The 21,746-nt window shown below is 26.2% G+C and overlaps 2 protein-coding genes and 1 long non-coding RNA gene across 6 annotated transcripts; 2 read left to right on the top strand and 1 right to left on the bottom strand.

Moving 5' to 3' along the window:
* Positions 1-913: 913 nt before the first annotated feature.
* Positions 914-9,161, bottom strand: LOC145180273 (sorting nexin-12-like). The gene is made up of 5 exons (XM_090081699.1): positions 8,181-9,161; positions 2,280-2,375; positions 2,048-2,111; positions 1,859-1,919; positions 914-1,619 (listed from the first exon to the last, which is right to left on the bottom strand). The coding sequence occupies exons 1-5, from the start codon at positions 8,340-8,342 to the stop codon at positions 1,514-1,516; spliced, it is 489 nt and encodes a 162-aa protein (XP_089937825.1). The 5' UTR covers positions 8,343-9,161; the 3' UTR covers positions 914-1,513.
* Positions 9,162-9,671: 510 nt separating this feature from the next.
* Positions 9,672-10,267, top strand: LOC149890830 (uncharacterized). 2 transcript variants are annotated; one of them, XR_016450698.1, is made up of 3 exons: positions 9,672-9,794; positions 9,963-10,054; positions 10,146-10,267. It is a non-coding gene; the product is annotated as an uncharacterized LOC149890830 (long non-coding RNA). The 2 variants fall into 2 exon arrangements; XR_016450699.1 differs by having other exon boundaries at positions 9,683-9,794; positions 9,911-10,054.
* A 4,114-nt stretch (positions 10,268-14,381) lies between these two features.
* Positions 14,382-17,428, top strand: LOC149890831 (uncharacterized). 3 transcript variants are annotated; one of them, XM_090083035.1, is made up of 5 exons: positions 14,382-14,499; positions 14,650-14,799; positions 14,966-15,161; positions 15,569-16,333; positions 16,490-17,428. In XM_090083035.1, the coding sequence occupies exon 5, from the start codon at positions 16,742-16,744 to the stop codon at positions 17,357-17,359; it is 618 nt and encodes a 205-aa protein (XP_089939161.1). In that variant the 5' UTR covers positions 14,382-14,499; positions 14,650-14,799; positions 14,966-15,161; positions 15,569-16,333; positions 16,490-16,741; the 3' UTR covers positions 17,360-17,428. The 3 variants fall into 3 exon arrangements, with proteins under 3 accessions (XP_089939161.1, XP_089939162.1, XP_089939164.1); XM_090083036.1 differs by having other exon boundaries at positions 14,434-14,499; positions 14,620-14,799; XM_090083038.1 differs by having other exon boundaries at positions 14,497-14,567.
* The last annotated feature ends 4,318 nt before the right edge of the window (positions 17,429-21,746 follow it).

Genomic DNA, 21,746 nt, shown 5'->3' on the forward strand with positions numbered 1-21,746 from the left:
TATTATTATTATTATTATTATTATTATTATTATTATTATTATTATTATTATTATTATTATTATTATTATTATTGTTATTGTTATTATTATTACTATTATTATCTGCTGCAATTAATGTGCTAAAGGGACTTTGATATTCAAAAGTTGATCTCTACTTGTTTATTTAAAAAAATTTTTTTTTTTTCAGCAAAAACCTCATCATAGTTTGAAATTTTTACCATTTAATGATTATGAATTGAAAAAACAAATCTATTTATTTTTACATGTGGGTGTAAAAATTATAGGAGACTATAAATTATTTCAAAATAAAGAAAAAACTTTTCAACATTTAAAAAAAGTTTATAAAAAAGGAAATAGAAGTATCTATTAAGCTAGAATACTTAATGATGACATTAACATTAACAAAAATAATTCTTGTTGCAATAAGAATAGTATAAAAGATAAAAACATATAAAATAAATTAACATTAAATTAAGCATATAGTGTAATATAGAATGTCAAATACAATATTAACAATAAAAACATATTTTGAGAACATTTTAAACAGAGCAAAGGAAAAGTAACATTTTTATCTTTTCTTCAAATATAAAACTTAAAAACACCAAAAACATCTGCAGTCAGCAGATAAAATAAACTTATAAACACCAAAGTGACTGCAGATAAAAATAAAAATATAATAATAATAATAAAAAAAAAAATCAAAGATTTTGCAAATAATAAAGCTTAATGTTTTCAAAGATTTTAAATGAAACCATTAAATTCCTTAAATATTTTAGCTAAGAGAAATGATTATAGATGATTACAAAGAGGGAATTATCAACTTTAATAACAAGCTTATTGTATAAATAATGCTGAAAATTTGCATTCAAAGTTCATTTGAATGCAAATAAAAAAGGTTGTAACATAAGACACATTTTTTTCAAATACTCTTCATTTTATTATTGGTAATATAATGCAGAACAAGCATTTGTTATAAATGAAATTTATTACAGAACACTTGTTACAAATGAATATATCCCACTATAATTCTAGAAAAGGTTTTTTGAAGACAACAATAATGTTTCTTGTATTTTTTAAATGACTCAAATTTTACTAATGTTAATACTGAGAAGTAGTGATGACACACAATTTCAAAGATTGTAAATATTCATAAATGTAAAAGGCTTACAAAATAAAAGCAAAAGATTCTTTTTCTAAAAAGGTTTCTAATCACATCATGTGTTTTTATTTTTTAAAATAATCATAATTATACGCATAATGGTTAGTATATCAATTATACATCAAAAAGAAATTTATACACATTTTAACAAAAAAATATGCAACATTACAAAAGATTGGAAACTAAAACCTTTTAAGGATAAAGGAAAATTGATAAGAACCACTTTTTTAACAGCTAAAGCATAGGAAAAAAGAATAGCTTTTTTAAAAGACACTATCTGATTTAAAAAAAATATAAAATATTTTGACTTTTTCAATGATTTTTGAGGATGTATTTTTATTTTTGACAGGTTATCTAAACATTTCTTATTTTGCCGGGAACATAGTTTTTGTCAATTATCGGTTCTTGAAGAAACATATGAAGACATCGTTCATTTTGCGCTAGTGGGTGTCCTGCAACTCTAACAAATAAAATTAAAATTTTATAATGGTAATTAATAATTAATTCCAAATCAAAAAATGAAAAATAAAAAGAAACATAACACAAAGTAAACATGGGTTAGCTTTACAAGACTACTAAAAAAAAAAAAAAGAAAATAATTTCAACTTGTCAGCTGGCTGAGCATTCTTTGGAAATATTTTGATGTTATAATGAGCCAATTTTTTATGATAACTTCACATTTATTAAGGAAAAAAAAACCTATTTATAAATGCTTCAAGGCCCTGTCTTCGTTCTTCAATAAACTCATCTTCAAATATACCTAAAAAGATAAACAAAAATGTTAATAATAATCAGTAAAAAAAACATTAGGCAAACACTTTTTACTATTTTTTACTTAGTTAAAAATTCAGCAGTAATTATGTAAAGTAAACTAATGTTTAGTTTTACCATCATCCCCTCTGAAAGGTAACATTTTCTTTAAAGCTTTTCCAGGTAACGTTGGAACAACTATCTAAAATTATCATTACACTTTTTAGAAGACAATTCTAAAACGATTTACATGATCTGATTATGATTCTTATAAGTATCAAAGGAGCTTAAAAACAGTATCAAAGGAGGTTGAACAACATTTAATAAGCGACTGCTTTCTTATCTAGAAACAACACTTTTATATTTTTACCTTGCTATCTCTTTCAAGTTCTACTCTCAACCATTCAAAATCACTATACCTCCTCCTCACAGAAGATTCCTTTTGTTTGAAAATAGGAATATTGGTCTAAAATGCAGAAAGACTGATTCATAAGAAAATCAGTTCAAAAACAAATTTATAAGTAAGTGGATTCAAAAAAAAATTACATACATATATATATATATACATATATATATATATATATATATATATATATATATATATATATATATATATATATATATATATATATATATATATATATATATATATATTAGAAATCATTTTAATATTTCTTGTAAGAGTGCTCAATACAGCATATTATAGTGATTATATTATTATATTCCCAACTAAATAATAATTTAAGTTTACTTAACACTACTTAAAGTTTGATGCAATAGTGATGTGTAAAACCATAAAAAAAGTAATGAAAATAAATATGCAAAAAAATGCTCAGGAGTGTCTGCTATGATGGCATTTAAGGCTTTTTCTAATATATATATATATATATATATATATATATATATATATATATATATATATATATATATATATATATATTATATATATATATATATATATATATATATATATATATATATATATATATATATATATATCTATATATATATATATATATATATATATATATATATATATATATATATATATATATATATATATATATATATATATATATATATATATATATTAGGGCAGGCCACACTGTCATATAAATTTTTTAAAAAAGATATTGTGATGATGGCTGCAATAAATATAGTTCCTTTTATCATTAAAAGCATTTTTTTATATAAAAAGATTTTTGTGGGATGTTTCTGAGTACTGCCAAATTTTCTCCTTATATTAATAATATCATACTAAAACATGGACAAAATACTTCCATGAAAGTTATGCCAATTTTTTAATATATTCTGCAAAATACTTATTAAGTAATTGCAGAATGCTTCTTTTTATCGTAAACAAAGTTCATAAAAATCTGTAATAATAAACAAGGTATAATAGATAATGGATGCTAATTTTTTTTAAATTACAGTTTATATGTGTTTTAAATTACAGTTTATAAGTAAAAAGATGATGAAAAGAAAGCCACCTTTTAAACAGAAGAAAAAAGATATTAAATCAGAAAAATTAAGAAAGTCTATGAAAAAGAAATACGGAAACGTTTTAAAGTCAACAAACAAAATATGGTTGGTTGGATATTCTTTAGAAGATTAAAAAACAAGCTCTTTGCCCACTCCCAGAATTGTTTACAAATTTTTTAGGTTAGACTTAACACAATTTTAAGTCTGACTGACATTATTTTAAGGTTTTGAAAATTTATTTAGAACTTTAATTTAATTTGTGTCTTTCTTTTTAAGGTATCACTTGAGAATTATTGATAGTTTCTATAAAGAGTTTTCTAAAGTTAGTGGAGGCATTGCATGCTCAAAGCAATATTTCAAAACCGAAATTAGCTGCAATGCTTGCTATGAAGTCAGTCAAACTATTCTGGGATAAAGCCGATATTCTCAATAAGCAAGACAAGTACAGTATTGAAAATATTCTAAAGCTACATGAAAAATGGAGGTTGCTTGCAAAATCTAAAAGTAAGCACTTCAATAAGAAGAATTTACTTGAACAGAGCTTCAATCAAGCCTTAGATGGAACTTTTGATATTACTTCTCCTAGTTGTAAAGATGACATTAGAAAATCCAGACCAGCTAAAGATGCCTATGAAGATATTGCCTGGTTTACAGCTCTCAAAAATGGAATAAAAACTTGAGGAATTGGCATAAAGGATAATGTGCTAGACTTCAGTGTTAGGAGAAAAAAACAAGAATGGAAAAGAAACAGATGGCGACTGAGAAGGATAAAGAAAAGAAAAATGAATGATGAAAAAACTGTTCAGTTGGATGGTTATAGCAGTGACTTAGCTGAAGAATCTCTTGTCAATGAACCTAATAGTTCTATGGCTTTTACATCTTAGAATTCTCCTAAAAGTGAACCTGAGGCAAGGAAAGATACTGGATCAGATACTATCACTCTGGTTTTATGAAGAAACTTTATTTCTCATCCAATGATAACAGCAACTGCAGACAGAACAAAGCTATCAAATTCTCAGCAAATGATGAATGCTTCTGCTGTTCTAGTTCTAGGTTGGTTTTGTATTAATAAAAAAAATTTATTATTGATCAATCTTTAAACTTTTATTTTCATTTTATGCAGAGGGTGTTAAACCTGAGGATGTGAACATTTCAATAAATACCATAGGAAGATCAAAAAAGCGAAATAGGTAAGTGATGGCAAGGAAAATAATTTAAAAATAATGTTAAATCAGATTATTTGACACTTCATCACTGGGATGGGAAACTTTTGAAATAGATCTCTGGCCAAATGTTTGAGTACTGTTTTGTGAGTGGTTTTCCTAATTGTGTTGAAGGCAAAATATTATCAATAAAATCTTTACAGTCTGGTACAGGACTTGCTATCTGCAAGGGAGTCTTAGAAGACTTAGAGGAATGGGATCTTAAAGCTAACATTGTTGCCCAGGTTTTTGATATGACTGCTTTTAATACAGGGGTTAAGAATGGAACTGCAACTCTTCTAGAGGAATGCAAATCAATGAAAACTCTTCTTTAGCTTGCTTGTTGCCATCATATTTTAGAATTGATCCTAGGAGCATTTTGGAACTCTTTACTCAAAAAAGAAACAAAAGCTGATGTTAATTTGGATTTCAAAAATTTTCAGAAAGAATGGATTAGTTCAGAGAAGGTTCCACTAAAACACTTAAATAGGTCCCTAGATTTCAAAAATTCTTTCCTCAAAAAGAAAATAGACGAAACCTGTGTTTTCTTAGAGAAAAAAGTAAAATCTAAACATCTACAAGATGATTATAAGGAAGCTGCAGAATTAACACTTTATCTCTTAGGTGGACCAGAACCTAAAATATGGAAAACTAGTGGAGCGAATCATCATGCCAGATGGATGACACATTTATTGTATGCACCAAAGATATTTCTTTAAAGAAGATTTATTTAATTCTGATACAGTAAAATTAAAGATTTCTTTTGAAGAAACAAAAGGTGCTGATGCACCAGTTAATGATATTCAGTTATACAAAGATCTAGGAGCTCTGGGACAGATCTCAGACTTCTCTGTCGCAGCTCTTAAAGCTCAAGAAGTTCTTAACAGGCACTCTTGGTATCTAAATGAGGAGGTGTCAGTCTTCAGTCTCTTTTTTAATAAACTTTCTGCAAATGAAAAAACTAAAATTGTGTTAAAGTTGAAAGATTTGGGAAAGCCAATTGCTATCAATTCTGGAAAACCTTCTCTTCTATCGATTCAAATGATCTCAGAGCTTTTCTCATATATTGGGAAATGACCTTGGTTGCTCTTTTACAATTTGAAGGATTATGGCAAATGGCTTAAACTTCCTCCTTCAGAATGGGAGGAAAATGAAAACTATTTGAAGATGAAATTTTTCATTAAAACAGTCAATGTTACCAACGATGCTGCTGAGCAAGGAATCAAGTTATGTTCGGATTATCTTCAGATCCTTACGAATGTAAAACAAAGATATTTATAAAACATTAAAAAATTCTATTACATTATATATATAAAATGTTTGGTTAACTTTAGGATGATCCAGTACGAAACAATATTTTTGAAGTGGTTAAAACTCATAGAAAACTTGTTGGTAATTTGAATAAGAAGCAACTATTCTCTGACATGGTTCAATTCAAAGATTAACTTTTTTTTCTCCATTATCACAACACCAAACTGAAGGAAACAGGATTATACGTAATCATTGAGTAAAATTATAAAAGTAAAACATATTTTTTATTATAAAAAGTGCATATTGAACCTTTGGAATTGATACAAAATGTTCCCCTCTCACTCTTTTATCTTTGCCTTTGATATATTTTTGGGGGGATGTTTTAGCATAAAAACGTGAATCTTTAAAGCAAATTCGACTGTACTCAGAACCATCCTATAACATGTTTTTTTTTTAAATAATATTTTTTTTATTTGTGAAACAATTTTTCATGCAGCCAGGGTAATTTTCAAACATTTTTGATTTTGGCCAGCCCTTATATATATATATATATATATATATATATATATATATATATATATATATATATATATATATATATATATACATATATATATATATATATATGTATATATGAATATATACATATATATATATATATATATATATATATGTATGAATATATACATATATATATATATATATATATATGTATATATTCATACTCCTTTACATCTCAAATATATATTAGTTAATTATATATTCTTGTAACAGTATTATTATTAGGTTTTGTATTTTTTCTGAACCAAAATTATACAAAGTATGCTTTTACTGTTGTTAATGACTAGATAAACCGAACTTGTTTTTATTTTTAGTGACCATTCTGTTTGCAATTTATTTTTGAATTCACTTTATATATATATATATATATATATATATATATATATATATATATATATATATATATATATATATATATATATATATATATATATATATATATTCCGATTTATATTAATTTCCCCCATAGATAAAATTTTCAAAAACACAGTTGTGATTACATTTATGTAAAACTAAATATTACAGACTATTAAATTATGACATAATAAATTAAAATAAGCAATAAAATTGTCACCAAAAAAGAAAAGTTCAAATAAGGGCTTATAATTTAGTTTATTTTAAAAAGTCTAAACTGAAGTGAAGTAGTCTCTACCCTGAGATAAAAAAAATCACTTGATGAATTGGTCAGACTTCCAAAAGTAATGACTGTTCTAGGAAAATTTCAATAATTAGCTCAAAAAGAAAAGATTGTATAAAATTAATGATGATGAATTGATTGCACTTTGGGTTAAATTGAATATCCCTTCAATATCTTATACGCCAGCTTTCAAATTATCAAAAATTAAAAAATTAAAATCTAATATAAAAGAAGTTGAAGAGTTGAACAAAATATTTGATATAACTAATGAGAAATTTTATAGGTTACAAGCAGAAAGCAATGGGGAAGTAAGTTATGTAACAAATCAAACAAAAGAAGCTCCTCCTTAAAAAAAAAGAAAATGGACTGAAACTATGTTTGTGAAAGATAAAGTAAGCAATAATACACTAACAGAAGAAATTGCAAATACTTCAGACTCTTAAATTAATGATGATTACAGCTGCTCAATAAAAATAAGAAAAAAAAAGGAAATAATCAACCTACTATTGCTGCTGTTTCATTAGTAAAAACAAATCAGCAGTTACTACAACAAGGTAAATTTCTAACTCCAACTCAATACAAAGGTGATATGAGAAGCAGATATAACAAAATAAAAAATAAAAAGCACTCTAAAAGAAATGTTCTGGGCCCTATATTTTAATGGTAAAAGAGTTGATGGAAAACAAATACAAGTTATAGTTTTAAAAAACTGTGAAAAAGAAATCAAATTAGGAGTTCTGTTACTATCAAATGGTAAAGCCAAAAGTATATTTAATGGTAGTTTGCTGAATAGACGTATGTATGTATGTATGTATGTATGTATGTATGTATGTATGTATGTATGTATGTATGTATGTATGTATGTATGTATGTATGTATGTATGTATGTATGATCTAGATACTTTGTTAAAATACTATTATTATAATAGTTCATTATCTGCAAAACAAGTTAGAAGTTGCAAAAGTATATTAGATTCCAAACTTAAAAAGGATAGGAACAGATATGATGTTAAATTAACCAAAATTCAAAGTCCTGGTTATGTTTTTATCAAATCTGTTACTATCCTGGGTCTAGATAAATAATGTATATTTTATGTCTGAATTCTTACAGTTGATTATGTGACAATTAGAAACAAACCTTCATACGAACTTCATAGTCTGAATATCTTTTTTTACCAACACCATGAGTTTGAGGATTTGTAATATCAATTTCCAAAAAATTAGCTGGTACTGCGTAAGCATCACTGATACTTTGAGGTTTTGCATCAAGGCGACTTGTATCTATTTTACTATCAGCCATAATATGAATTTTATTGACCTTGTCACTTATTTTAATTTTAATATCTGTTTAAAATTTTGTATAGCTGAAAGCGAAAGACTTTCAAGTCTTTAAATTTAATGTCGAAAGTGCTAGATTGGTTAAGGGAGTTAAACTCAATAACAAAATCAACAAAGAAGAGTTATAGTTAACGCAGGATTTTCGCCACTATACAAAATCATTAAAATAAGTTGAATTTTGTCAGTATGTCTTTATTATGCAAATCTCGAATTACAAAATTTTATTTCGGCTTAATTTGGAAGAGTTTTTTTATTAATCCAAAAACCTTTAGAGGAAAAATCCCCCTGGGAAAAAGACCGGCTGAAAAGAAATCCTCCCGAAAGATAACGCTCTTGAGAAAATAGCATACCGGGTAAAAAGTTCCAAGAATTTAATCCTTAAGCCTTTCTAAAATTCTTATGTCCTATATGTATTATACTGATAATTTTTGATATTCAAAAGTTATATTGTTCCCTGAAAAAACTGAGAAATGCCATATGGTTAACTTACACTTTTACCCTCTATGAGGCCTACGCCCCACATTGGGTGACACTTGCCTAAAAATATTAACTATGAATAGTTATGTCGCGCAATTAGCACAACTGAAAGATTGATTGGTTCGTTTTGACAGTGAAAAAATAACCAAGGGCCTATTGAAGCTAATTACAAGTAGTTGAGTTCTCCAAACTTTTCGTAATTTTTATGCTACTACTCTAATCTAACATTTCTGGTCCATAACCATACATCTTCTGTTCAAGTGCATGTTTTAATCTGTCGAACTTTTTCCTGTACTTGTGCCATGAAATGAACTCTGGGTATTCTTTTTTCCTGTCGTTTTAGTTTTTATCTCATAAAAAATTTAGTGTTTAATTGAATGTTTGTCAATTGATTCGTTCGTAAATTTTTCAATATTAAAGATTTGTAAATAACTAGTCATTTAAAAATCTTAATGCAAGACAGTAAATAGTCTTTAGGATCTTGCATTAGCATATTTGCTTTAAATTAAAAACTCTTTAATAGTGATTTTGTTGCAAAAATAACGTTCGGTAGGATTTCATGTTAAAAACTTTTTCTTTAGAAATTTTTCTTTAGTTAAACTTTATCAGATTATGACAAAAACACTACAAATCAATAGCGGATTCAGAATTGAGGGGGGTGGGGTGGTGGCTTGCCCCCATTTCCTTATATCCTTTCTTTACAGTTAGTTAAAGTTTGTCTATAAATCTATAGAAAAAAAAAGCGACATGGATTAAAAGAGGATTAGCAATAAAGAAAAAACATTCCAAAATGAGAGAAAATCTTTTTTGAATGTTTTAATTGTCGTTTGTTGATAAAAACTTCCCATAAGACGTTCTTTTTGTTCGTAATAAAATTATGGATTTTTGTGTTTTAAAACAGTTTGTTTCTGAAAGACAAAATCGGACATTTTCACTGGTAAGTTATTTTTTGTTTTTATGAAATATTTTACTTGTATTGCTCGACAACCTGTACCAAAAAATATTTTTGTCCTTCTTGTTTATGATAAATATCATTGAAATGTTGAATCGTAGTAATTCCCAGAACAATCATTGGTAGAAACTAAATTTTTAACCAAATTTGCAGCGACCATGAAAGATGGTGTTTCAAGCCAGGTGTCAATTCAAAGAGGTAGAAAACTTGAGTCAATTTATGTTGTTAAAGAGGATGTTTGAGAGGTAAATAAATTTCAGTAGCAACCAAGTTTTTTTATAATGCGTGAATCTCGGTCGGATTTAATTGTTGCTACTAATTTGTTTTTTTTTTCAGCTGTCAGCAATGGGGTCACCCACATATTACGTCAAGAGCAGAAGGGTTTATGTTTTTGTAATGATTTGAAACGGGGAAGGGGAGAGGGAGAAGGGGGAAAGGGGGAAAGATATCAAATTTTGTGAATAATAAATTTTTAAATATAAAAACTATTGTATAAAGCTATGGGAAAAAATCCATTGATACAACTAAAATCCACGATACAACTAAAAACATCTACATGTAATTTAAATATTAGAGATATTAAAGAACCTAAATTTTATATTATTGTTCAGTTCGGGTTCTTTGTAGTGCGGTTACGGTTCAAGCGCTTTTGATTATTTGTTATTTAAATTTTTAGTACAAAACTTTTAAACTTTTGAATTAAAAATGCAGCGTTAATTTCCGTAAAAAACTTTTTACGGAAATTAACGCTGCATTTTCTCAAAGACGGCCAAACTGATTAAATGAATGACAAATTAATCACTATTAATTTTAAGAGGTAAAATTTTTAAATAAATAAAGTTAGCTGTAGCAGTATTATGTACTGTTTTGTCATTCAATTAACGAAATCTAAAATTTTAAAAGTTTTTATGGAAAAGTAGTTCGAGATTTGAGATTTTGTTTCTCAAGTTTTTTTTAAAATACTTTCTAGTTTTTTGATACTTTCCGAACCCGTAAAGAAAAAATCGAATTTGAACCCACATTATTTTGTTTCTTGAAAATTTCATATTTCAATTTGCTCATGATGAGTTTTTCCTGGCTCTAACTAACATGCTATTAAGCCTTCATCGCACAGTTTCAGAACTGAGATAAAAGTATTTAGCTTACTTTAACGCATAATTAGGCTTGCAAAAACGCATAATTAGGCTTTCAAAAACAGCATTGCTGATAATGCTTCGCCCCCTCCTTCGTCTACCGTCTCGGCGTTAATAATATTATAACCGCTAAGTACTCAATCAAAAATTAAATAAGGTGGAGCATCTAGACGTGTATTGTTAAAGGAAGCCAATCCAAAGTTAAATGTAATTATCAACACACAAATACACTGTCCATATCAGAAACGCTACCTGTTTTAAAGCACAGTCAGTCTAGAAGTCTTAAAGAAGATTGAAAATTTGTGATCAAAAATTGAAAAACTATCTTGATTGGGATTACTATCCATTGAACACGTGATCTCACTGTGGATATTGATTTTTAATCGATGATAATTAGTTTTTCTTCAATGAAATCAAGAAGAAAAGTCATTTAAGTGGTGTAAGCAGGGATCGGGCTATTACTCTCTGCTAAACATAATATATTCAACATATAATATCTTTATTAATAATTTAACAGCTACAGTTAAATTATTCACAAAGTTTATATTAAAATTTCAGGGTAAAAACTTAGAAACTATGCTCGCATAAAGTTCTACAGAAAGCCTTTAGAGTCTTACAAAGCTTCTTTAAGACTCATTTAGAATTCGAATAAATTCATATAGAACTCGTATCCATTTTTGTAAGAACATGGGTTTTTTTTCTGAAGTATGATAAAGGAAACCACTAAAAATTTTAAAAAAGTTTTTCACCTCAGGAAATTCACTTTGCCCGTCCAAATAAATGGTCTAGCAACGTGCTTCTTGTTTCGGCAAGATATTTCTGCGGACATTGCAAGAATCAATTATACAAAATTGAAACAAATTCAGCAATAATTTCAACGTTTGTGCGAAAATTTTCAAATCCATGTTTTAAAGTTTTAAGATATAAGAAGAACATCCAGCTTTCTCGAGGAGAAGAGCTATTTGATATTGGTATTGGTTGACAATGTTGTTTATTTTACATAAAAATTTATTTTTTACTTCTCTCTCATTAACAAAAATTATTTTTAAATTACTATTAAAAAATTTGTTATATAAAATTATTTTATAGTTTTATGAATGGCATATCTACTTACTATTTTTCACACGTATTTTGACAATAATTAGCACATAATTAGGCATTTTAAACTATGCTTATTAGAACTATTATTAGAGCAATTTGTTCGATAAATATAATTTTGTTTTTAATTTGAATTGACTGCTTGCGTTCAAGCTTGCATTACATTTGTTAGAGACAGTTCCTCGTATTTAAGTTCTTAGATTAAATCTTATTTAAACCTTTTTTTTAACAAAGATATTAATTTTTGTTTTGCAAATAGTTATGGAGTTTATTATAAACGATCATTTACTCAAGTTGAAAATGTGATTGATATTGATAGATAAAAATAATCACGAGTCACTTGTAAAATGGACATATTTGAAAAAAGAATACTTTTTCAATTTTTTTGTACATTTTCTAAATAATGTGAATGCAAAACATTTAAAATCACTAAAGTTAGGTACTTCTTCAAAAATTGCTATTTATACCTTTCATGGTTGTAGTAAATAATCAATAAAAGTAAAAAAATAAATTAGAGTTTTCAAATTTAATTGATTGTAGATTGAAGTGTCTGGTTATCAAAATATTGCAAAATATTATATCCATATTGAACATCAATAATTCCTCAACTAAACTTAAGGTCAAAATAAAATTACTCGGTGAAGTAGATATAAATATTATTATGTAAATTATTATTAGAGACGTAAATTAAATAAACGTATTGCTGCTATGCTAAAAATTAGAAGAGCTGTAAGTGGAGTATTGTCATTGGGTGATCAAGAAAGGCTTTTAGCTCATTCATCCAACATTTGGTGCTATTTTCTATATGCAGGTTGATTTTCGTCCTGCTACTGATAGGTGTAAGCTTCAGTTAAATCAATTTAAATATATGCTATTGAATCATATTGTGGCACAAAGGTCGATGTTCTCGAAAAGAAAAATCGATTGAAACAAATATATATAGAAACATAATGTATATCAATTTAAAATTTTAAAGTTTACAATAAAAAAACTTATTTTGCCTCAATTAAATTCAAAACACCTGAAAAGTGTCTAGTGCTACGTATTGTAACCTTTTTTCCATTACGAAGTGAGCAACATTCTTTAGGGATTTATCTGTCAGAGGATTATAAAGGGAGGAAAAGCACCAGCTACTTTTGTAGACAAGTATTTCGGCAATTTGTTGATGTAAACTATTTAAATTTAATTGTGTTTATATAGAGCAAAAAAAAAAAAAACTGATAATAAAGAAATAAAAGTCCGGGTGGAAAGATAAAACTTTAGAGACGTGAAACGCCAAGAAAAAGCTTTCTGCTACGGGCGTTTCACGTCTTTAAAAAGCTTTTTGCTACGGGCGTTTCACGTCTTTAAAAGGCCTAGCGTTGTTTTAAAAACTTTATTTACACAAATAAAATGAAATATGAAGTAAAAAAGTATGAGAAACTATAAAATAATAAATAGACAATATAAAACAGCGTTTCTCTTATTTTTAACACGACTTTTTTAACAAAGTTTTTTTTTTGAATGAGTCCTTTTCAAAAAATTTCTTATCATGAAAAAGTATTAACAACTTATATAACTTTTTTTTTCAGTTAAAAACTATATATAAACTAAAAACTCCAGCTTGAGACTATTTGCATATATATATTATATTTTATACTATTTGTCATGATTACCATTAAATTGCCTAAAAAGTTAATGGAATTTAATTCTTAACAGAATTCTGTTAGAAAATTGTGCATTTTTAGAATTTACATTCATTTTACGTTTGTTTAAGAAACAGTACTCTGGCTTGTGACAACGTTGTTGGCTTCTTATTACTTTTCTTATTTTACTTTTAAGAGAAAGTTATTTTTATTGCGTTTCAACTCGTTGATAACTTAACCACGTGGTGTATTTAAATAGATGACTACTGCTAATGAATACTTTTATTACTTCTGGCCATTGTCAGAAAAAATGGCCAGAAGTAATAAAAGTACGTATATTTTTACGATGTATAATTGAAAATGCTTATGAATTTCATTTCATTGTTTTAATACCTAATACTACCCGATTCCACTCTTCTAAAAATATTCCAATTTTTTTTTTTGGGTGGCGTAAAATTTTTCATTTTATTTCAGAGTTCACTGAATTCACTGAATAAAAAAGAGCGTTGTACATCACAGTTTAGAACCATTCTTCTCGGTGCTTGTATGGCTTCGTATCCTCTATTCTTTTTCTGTAAAGAGTTTCCTTAATCTTTGTTACGATTTACCCAATTATACTAAATGATTAGTTAATAAAATTGTTTATGCAATTTCATTTTGTAAACTAAAACAAAGAGAACAAAGTTAATCCACACACTAAAACCACTGATCTATATAATAACTGGATAGCGCATCTCCTAACAAAATAGCGTAATTTTTGAAGCCAAAATATTTTCGCCAGCGCCATATTGGGAGGACCCACGGAGAAAAATTATTTAGTTAAAATATTGAAAGGTGAACAAGCTATTTCTTAATTTTGATGGTTTAACTTTATATTTTTTTATATTTAACATAGATTGAATGTAAGGAAAGTTATTAATATTTTTTTTTCAAATAATGATAATTATTTTTTAGTAAAATAATTACAATATTCATTATATAAAGGTCTGGAGAAAATTCCAAAAAGCGAGGGACACAGTGTGTTGCATTTGGTTGCAATAAAAGAAAACATAGCGACAGTAAAAGAAGCGATAGCGATGGAATCTCTGATGATGAATCATCTTTAAAACGAAAGTTTCCTAGAACATTTCATAGGTGACTTTCTTAATTACTTTTAAAAATAAAAATATTTTAAAATTTATTGACCTCTGTTAGTTTGCTTGCAATGTGAAGAAATGGATTTAAATAATATCAGTTGTGCAAAAAGTATAACAAACTTAATAAAATATCAAATGTTATTTTTCCTACTAATTTTATTCAGATTTCCTTCAAACACTGAAAAAAGAAAAGAATGGACCATCAAAATACACCGTCAAGAATGGAGTCCAAGTAGTAGCAGTTTGATATGTTCTGATCATTTTTTAGAAAAAGATATTGACAGAACTGGACAAACTATTAGATTAAAAGAAAATTCTTTTCCTAAAAGATTTTAAAAATTTCCAGACTACTTAAAAAAGGTATATAATCAATTATGTTTTAATGTATTGTACAGGTTTGTTTGATATGTACCTTTTAGTTCTTAGTTGTCCTATGCAGTGTGCTAGAGGGTTTATAACACAACTGTATGGTAAGCAGCTAAAACATATAATAACCATTTTGCTATTGTATGCTTTTATTTTATAAATGCTGCATGAACTATTAGCTAAGCTCTGTGAGTAAACACAACTTAGAGGTTCCTTCTAGTTTGATATAAAATTTGAAAATTATTCAAGTATATATATATATATATATATATATATATATATATATATATATATATATATATATATATATATATATATATATATATATATGTATATACTTTATTTTTAATTTTTTATATATTATATATACATATATTTTTTTTTTTTTCTTTCAATATTAGAAAATGAAAGAGAGAAAAGTTCCTGTTAATAGATCAACTTTTGAAAATTCTGTAAAAAGTGATTTTGAAACTAGTGTTATACCTATCTGCATGAAAGTTGGCTCCCCAAAAAAAATATTTAATTGCAGTTTAACTCCAGAAAAAAAAAAACAGATCGTAGAAACAAGATAATTGTGTCTTTGAAAAAGAAGGTAAAAGCAGAACAGCTAAAATCTCGAAGAATGAAAAAAAAGATAACATCTCTTAAATCAGTTGTAAAAATATTAAGTAATAAACAAAAAATATCATCAAATTTTGAAGAAATGCTACTAAAAACATTTTCAGAAGTTCCACAAGCTCTAACCAGAAGAATGATTATGCATAAAAATCATGGTAAAGGATTTAAGTATTCAGAAGAAATTAAATCCTTTGCACTTACCCTGCAGTTTTATTCAAGTAAAGCTTATGATTATGTGCAAAAAACATTTAATTTTAATTTACCACACCAAGAACAAATTAAGAAATGGTATGGAAAAGTTTCAGCAGAACCAGGTTTTACAAAGCCAGCTTTTGCAGCACTTAAATACAAGGTTATAGAAGCTGAAAAGTTAGGATCTAAAGTCATTTGTTCACTTATGTTAGATGAAATGGCTATTAAAAAACACATATCATGGGATGGAAAAGCATTTAAGGGGTATGTTGATCTTGGGAATGGCATACAAGATGATTCATCCCCTGTTGCAAAAGATGCCCTAGTTCTCATGGCTATTAAAAAGTATTAAGCAGGTTAAAATATTTTGTAAAGTTTTATTTATATCTGAAAATTGTGTCTAAAGTTATATATATTGTATGTATTTTATATATATATATATATATATATATATATATATATATATATATATATATATATATATATATATATATATTCATTCATACGTTTAGATATTTTATAACCTTGTTGAAATTCCTGAAGCACCTTTAAAATATCTTCTAACATATAAGTTAAGTCAAGACCATCTGGAATTGTTTTTTGGTTCAATACGAGGATCAGGAGGATTTAACAATAACCCAACAGCGCAGCAATTCACAGCAGCATATAAACGACTTTTACTTCGGAGCCATATTGAAGGAGGATCAGGGAATTGTGAAAAATTACAAGCAGAAAATATTTTAAATGTTTTAGATGATTCAGTTATGATAAATAACAGCAGTTTGGATATTACAACAGTAAACATAATCAGAAAATACGACTTATCTGAAAGAACATCTAAGACTACTGATCATGATTATTCTTTTATTACTAATATTTCATTGCTAACTGAGTATAAAAAAGCAGCTGTTTCTTATATATCTGGCTTCGTTGTTAAAATGGCAAAAAAGCAAATATTTTGTATGTTATATTGTGATGCACTTGGTTCTAAAAAACATGCTCCAGAATCCAATTTTCTTAAAGTACAGGACAGTGGCGGTCTTATGAAACCAACAAGAGATGTTATTACTGTTTGTGAAGAAACTGAAAAAAAAATTATACCTGCAACAATACCTGGAAAACTGCCACAGTCCAAAAATATCCCAGAAGCTATATCTATTTCAGTTTTAGAAAGTTTAGGATCTGTTATATTAAGAGACTTGCATGAACATATGTTTGATACTGGTATTAATGAAAACCATGTTTTTAAATTAATCAAAATAATTTCTCAATATTATTGCAAAGTCAGACTTTATGATCTGGGAAAACAAGCCACTGAGAAAATGTCATCGAAAAATATTAGAAAAACATTAAGTAAATTGGTATTATTTAATCATCAATAACTACAAACACAAAACTATTTTATATTGTAAATAGTAACGTAATAATTGAAAAGATTATTTACATACTTTTAGGAGCATTATATTTTCAACTTGTACTTATAATCATAATTTTTAAATATCAACATAAGAATCTAGATAAATTATCTAAAGAATACGATCATTCGTTAGACATTTTACAACAGATTTTTACTAATTTGTTGATATTGCCTTTGTTGCTTCTAATTTCTAGGTACTTTCAATCCTTTTCTTTTTTTCTTCTTTCTTTTGGTTTCTTTTCTTAAAATTTCAAGCGCATCATAACAAATCGTGGGTCCTCACAATATGGCCGCCAAAATATTTTTTGGCTTCAATTTCGATATTAGAGATGCGCTATCCAGTTATAATATAGATCAGTGACTAAAACCAAATGTTGAATAAAATATATTTTTATACAAGAGGATAGATAACCGCAAAAGGGTGGAAAGAATTGTTACATATAAGTAGAAAGATACTCTTGTTACATAAGACAAAAGGTTTATAAAAAACACTTAATTTACAAAAAAAAAAAAAAAAAATACAAAAAAGCTAAAAACCACCCAGTGGGCACAAGAACGTTTTGCAAACGTTTTTTAAAGGTCCCGTGAAACGTTTTTTAATGGTTTTTTGAACGTTTATATGAAACGGTGACCGGACGTTTTCCTAAAAACGTTTTTTGAACGTTTTCTAAGCGTATCACGAAAACGTTTTTTAATGTTTTTTTGAACGTTCATATGAAACGGTGACCGGACGTTTTCCTAAAAACGTTTTTTGAACGTTTTTTAAGGGTCTCAAGAAAACCTTTTTTGATGGGTTTTTATTAAATGTAAATAAAACGTTTTAACCTTTTCAAGGATTATCCTAAATGCATTTATCTAAGTATAAGTTATTTCAGTAAAAAAGTTATGTTATGCAGAAAAAAAATCTTTCACAAACGAAAATTTAGGAGCAACAGCGTCGATCCCGATAATTTAATTAATTTCTAAAAGTTTAATTTTCTGTTTATTTATAATATAAGCATACAAAAAAAAAAAGCATACATTTATAAATAAGCCTACAAAAACGTAATAAAATAATTGTTATGCTAATCTGTCATGTGCTCTCTTCAAATGATCTTCAACTTATCGACCGAATCGAACTTCGTTGTATGTGACACCAGTGTTTCTAAAAACAGAAATACTACAGAAATTTTTTTTTCTCCATATACTAAAATAGTAATTTTTATCTCATTTACATTTCATATATATATATATATATATATATATATATATATATATATATATATATATATATATATATATATATATATATATATATATATATATATATATATATATACAGTGCACAATAAGCATCAATTTATTTATAGTTTTTAAACTGTTTCTAATCTTCTAAATTAATTTCTTTTTTATTTAAATTTAACATTTAATGGTTATATATATATATATATATATATATATATATATATATATATATATATATATATATATATATATATATATATATATATATATTTCATAATAGCAAAGCTATTAGACGCACTTGAAATATACGAATACATGAAATTGCTGTTTTCGGTCGAAAAAAAACCGTTAAAGTAGAAAAAGTACACCTAATAGCACTCTAGTGTGAGTGTATATACATATATATATACATTTATATCAAAATACAACAATCACAAAAGAACTATATAGGCTACGCAGTTATCTAAGTACTTTATTATAGCTATATAATACCTAATGAAAATTCATAGATTAATAATTCTACTATAATAATTTACTTTAATAATATTATAATATTATATAAAAATAATTTTATATGTCCATATAAAAAATCATGAAGTGTACAACAGTTATATTGAAAAAAGTTTTATTAAAAAAACTTGTAGAGCATTTATATGAAGGCATTCCATGTTCTTGTAAAGCGTACACATGTGTAATTACATGATTACAGTTTGTAAGATAAGGATTGTGAAACCATTTTTATAGGTCCTGCAAAAATAGTATGTGAAGTAAAAATTATTATTCATTTCAGAAGTTTTTAAAATGTTTTTTTAAGGATTTAATTATAAAATTGTTACTTGGGCAAACATCAAACATTCCTGTGTCCATAGGAAACATCCATGTTCTGTACTTTTTTTTCATTATATTTCATGCATCCTATTAGGAGCTCAATTTAAATGATTTCCTATCAACTTATACACCAAATTATATTTTATTGTTTTTGAAACTTTAAACAACAACAACAAAAAATTCTACATAAATTCTTTATAAACTTCGTTTATAAAGAATTTATGTAGAGTAAAAGTAATTTATTGAGGGAAAAATCACACTTTAAACATTATGTTAATAATTTTACAAAAGTAATTATAATTAATTACAAAACTTGAAAAAGTTTAATTTTGAAAAAAATAAAAAATGTTATTACTTTAAAAGTTTTAAATTCCAGCTTCTTAGGTAGTCTTTTTTAAATTTAAAAAAAAAATTAAAAATATATTATCTTTAACTTATTAAAAACACATAAATATTTTTTAACTTAATCAAAATAAAATGTTGAATAAAAAACAGAAAAATAACAATTAACCCTTTTTTTGACAAACTTATATTCAACAACTTTTTATACTGTAATATATGGACTTGCTTCTCTTATGTGCAAACAAATGTGATATGCCACATCATTACATTTAAACAAATGCAAAAAAAGAAGATTATTTTTTGTCAACTAAATAGTCTACTATAATCTAAATAGTCTAAAAAGTCTACTAAATTTACAGTCATTTTTTAAATTTTAAATCTTCAATAATTGATACTGCATAATAAAGAATTTTTACTTAGCTAAAAACATGTAATTGCTCAATAATTTTATAGAAATATTATCCTATGAATGTCATTATGGGAAAAAAGTGTTTTTACTTGTACATAGGTTGTAAAACTGTTTCTAGCTGGAGTAGAACAGTCCTCCTAGAAATAGCTACATACATTAAAAATAAAAAATAAATTTTTTTTTTTTTTTTATAATTCAAACTTACCTTGTAATAGGTTTTGACTATTTCTGTGTAACTACAATTGCTTCCTTATTGCTTATATTTGAGGATGGTAGTTTAACTTTAGTTATGGCAGTTTAGTATATACATACATACATAGGCGCTACTCGACTTTCTCCCCCCCCCCCCCTAATTTTATGATTGATTCTGATAGAGAATTTTATGCTGATTAAGAATCGTATAAAAACATGGGTCTCAAAATCAATGGAAAGTGCTCTAATTCGAAGTCAAAGTTGTAAAAAATCCCACTAAAAACCCTAATATTCGCCATTTTTTTTCAAAACGCTTTCATTTTTAACGAAAATTAATTACCGTTACATTGCGCAATAAACAGACCTGGTTTCCATAAGCCTTAGCATTATTATTTTAAAGTATTGTAACGAAAGTGTTATAACGAAATGAAATTAATGGAAGATTTCAAATAAAGGTTGAACGTAGAATGTGAGAATGTAGAAAAATTGATGAATAATTATTATTGTATCCTACGCTGGTTTTTTTTATTAAAAAAACGGTTTGAAGGTTACATTTTCTAAATTTTACATGTGATAGAACAACTATGTACTAAGTTTCATAAGTTCTTCTTTTAGGAAACAAAACTGTTGAACTTTTTTTTTAAATTTATTACAAAAGTACATTACTTGCAATATAGTTTATTCTCTAATAAATCAAAAAACGGCTATTTTCATTGCCACAAAAAATTGCGCAAGATAAACATACTTTAACGAATTTTTTAACGTAAAAACCATGCTATTAATGTTTTGCTTTTGTCAGCTAAAAGATCATTAACTTAGTATTTTCAAAATGGCGAATATTAGGGTTTTTAGTGGGATTTTTTACAACTTTGACTTCGAATTAGAGCACTTTCCATTGATTTTGAGACCCATGTTTTTATACGATTCTTAATCAGCATAAAATTCTCTATCAGAATCAATCATAAAATTAGGGGGGGGGAGAAAGTCGAGTAGCGCCTATATATATATATATATATAGATAGATACTTATATATATGTTTATATATATATATATAAATATATATATATACATATATAGATACTTATATATATATATATATATATATATATATATATATATATATATATATATTATATATATATATATATATATATATATATATATATATATATATATATATATATATATATATATATATATATATATATATAACTCTAATTAGTAAAATCTCATCCACTGTAAGCTGGAGATGCTTTATGCAATAATTTATACTATGTGAAAAACCTCAAAAATTAACTTTACAAATCATATAAACAAAAATAGCTTATTTATTAATTGTTTTCAATTCAAATATAC

This window comes from Hydra viridissima, unplaced genomic scaffold (assembly GCF_058129835.1).
Source record: "Hydra viridissima isolate aposymbiotic clone 2 unplaced genomic scaffold, HvirCarnegie_v1 scaffold_3, whole genome shotgun sequence".
Taxonomy (NCBI): Eukaryota; Metazoa; Cnidaria; class Hydrozoa; order Anthoathecata; family Hydridae; genus Hydra; species Hydra viridissima.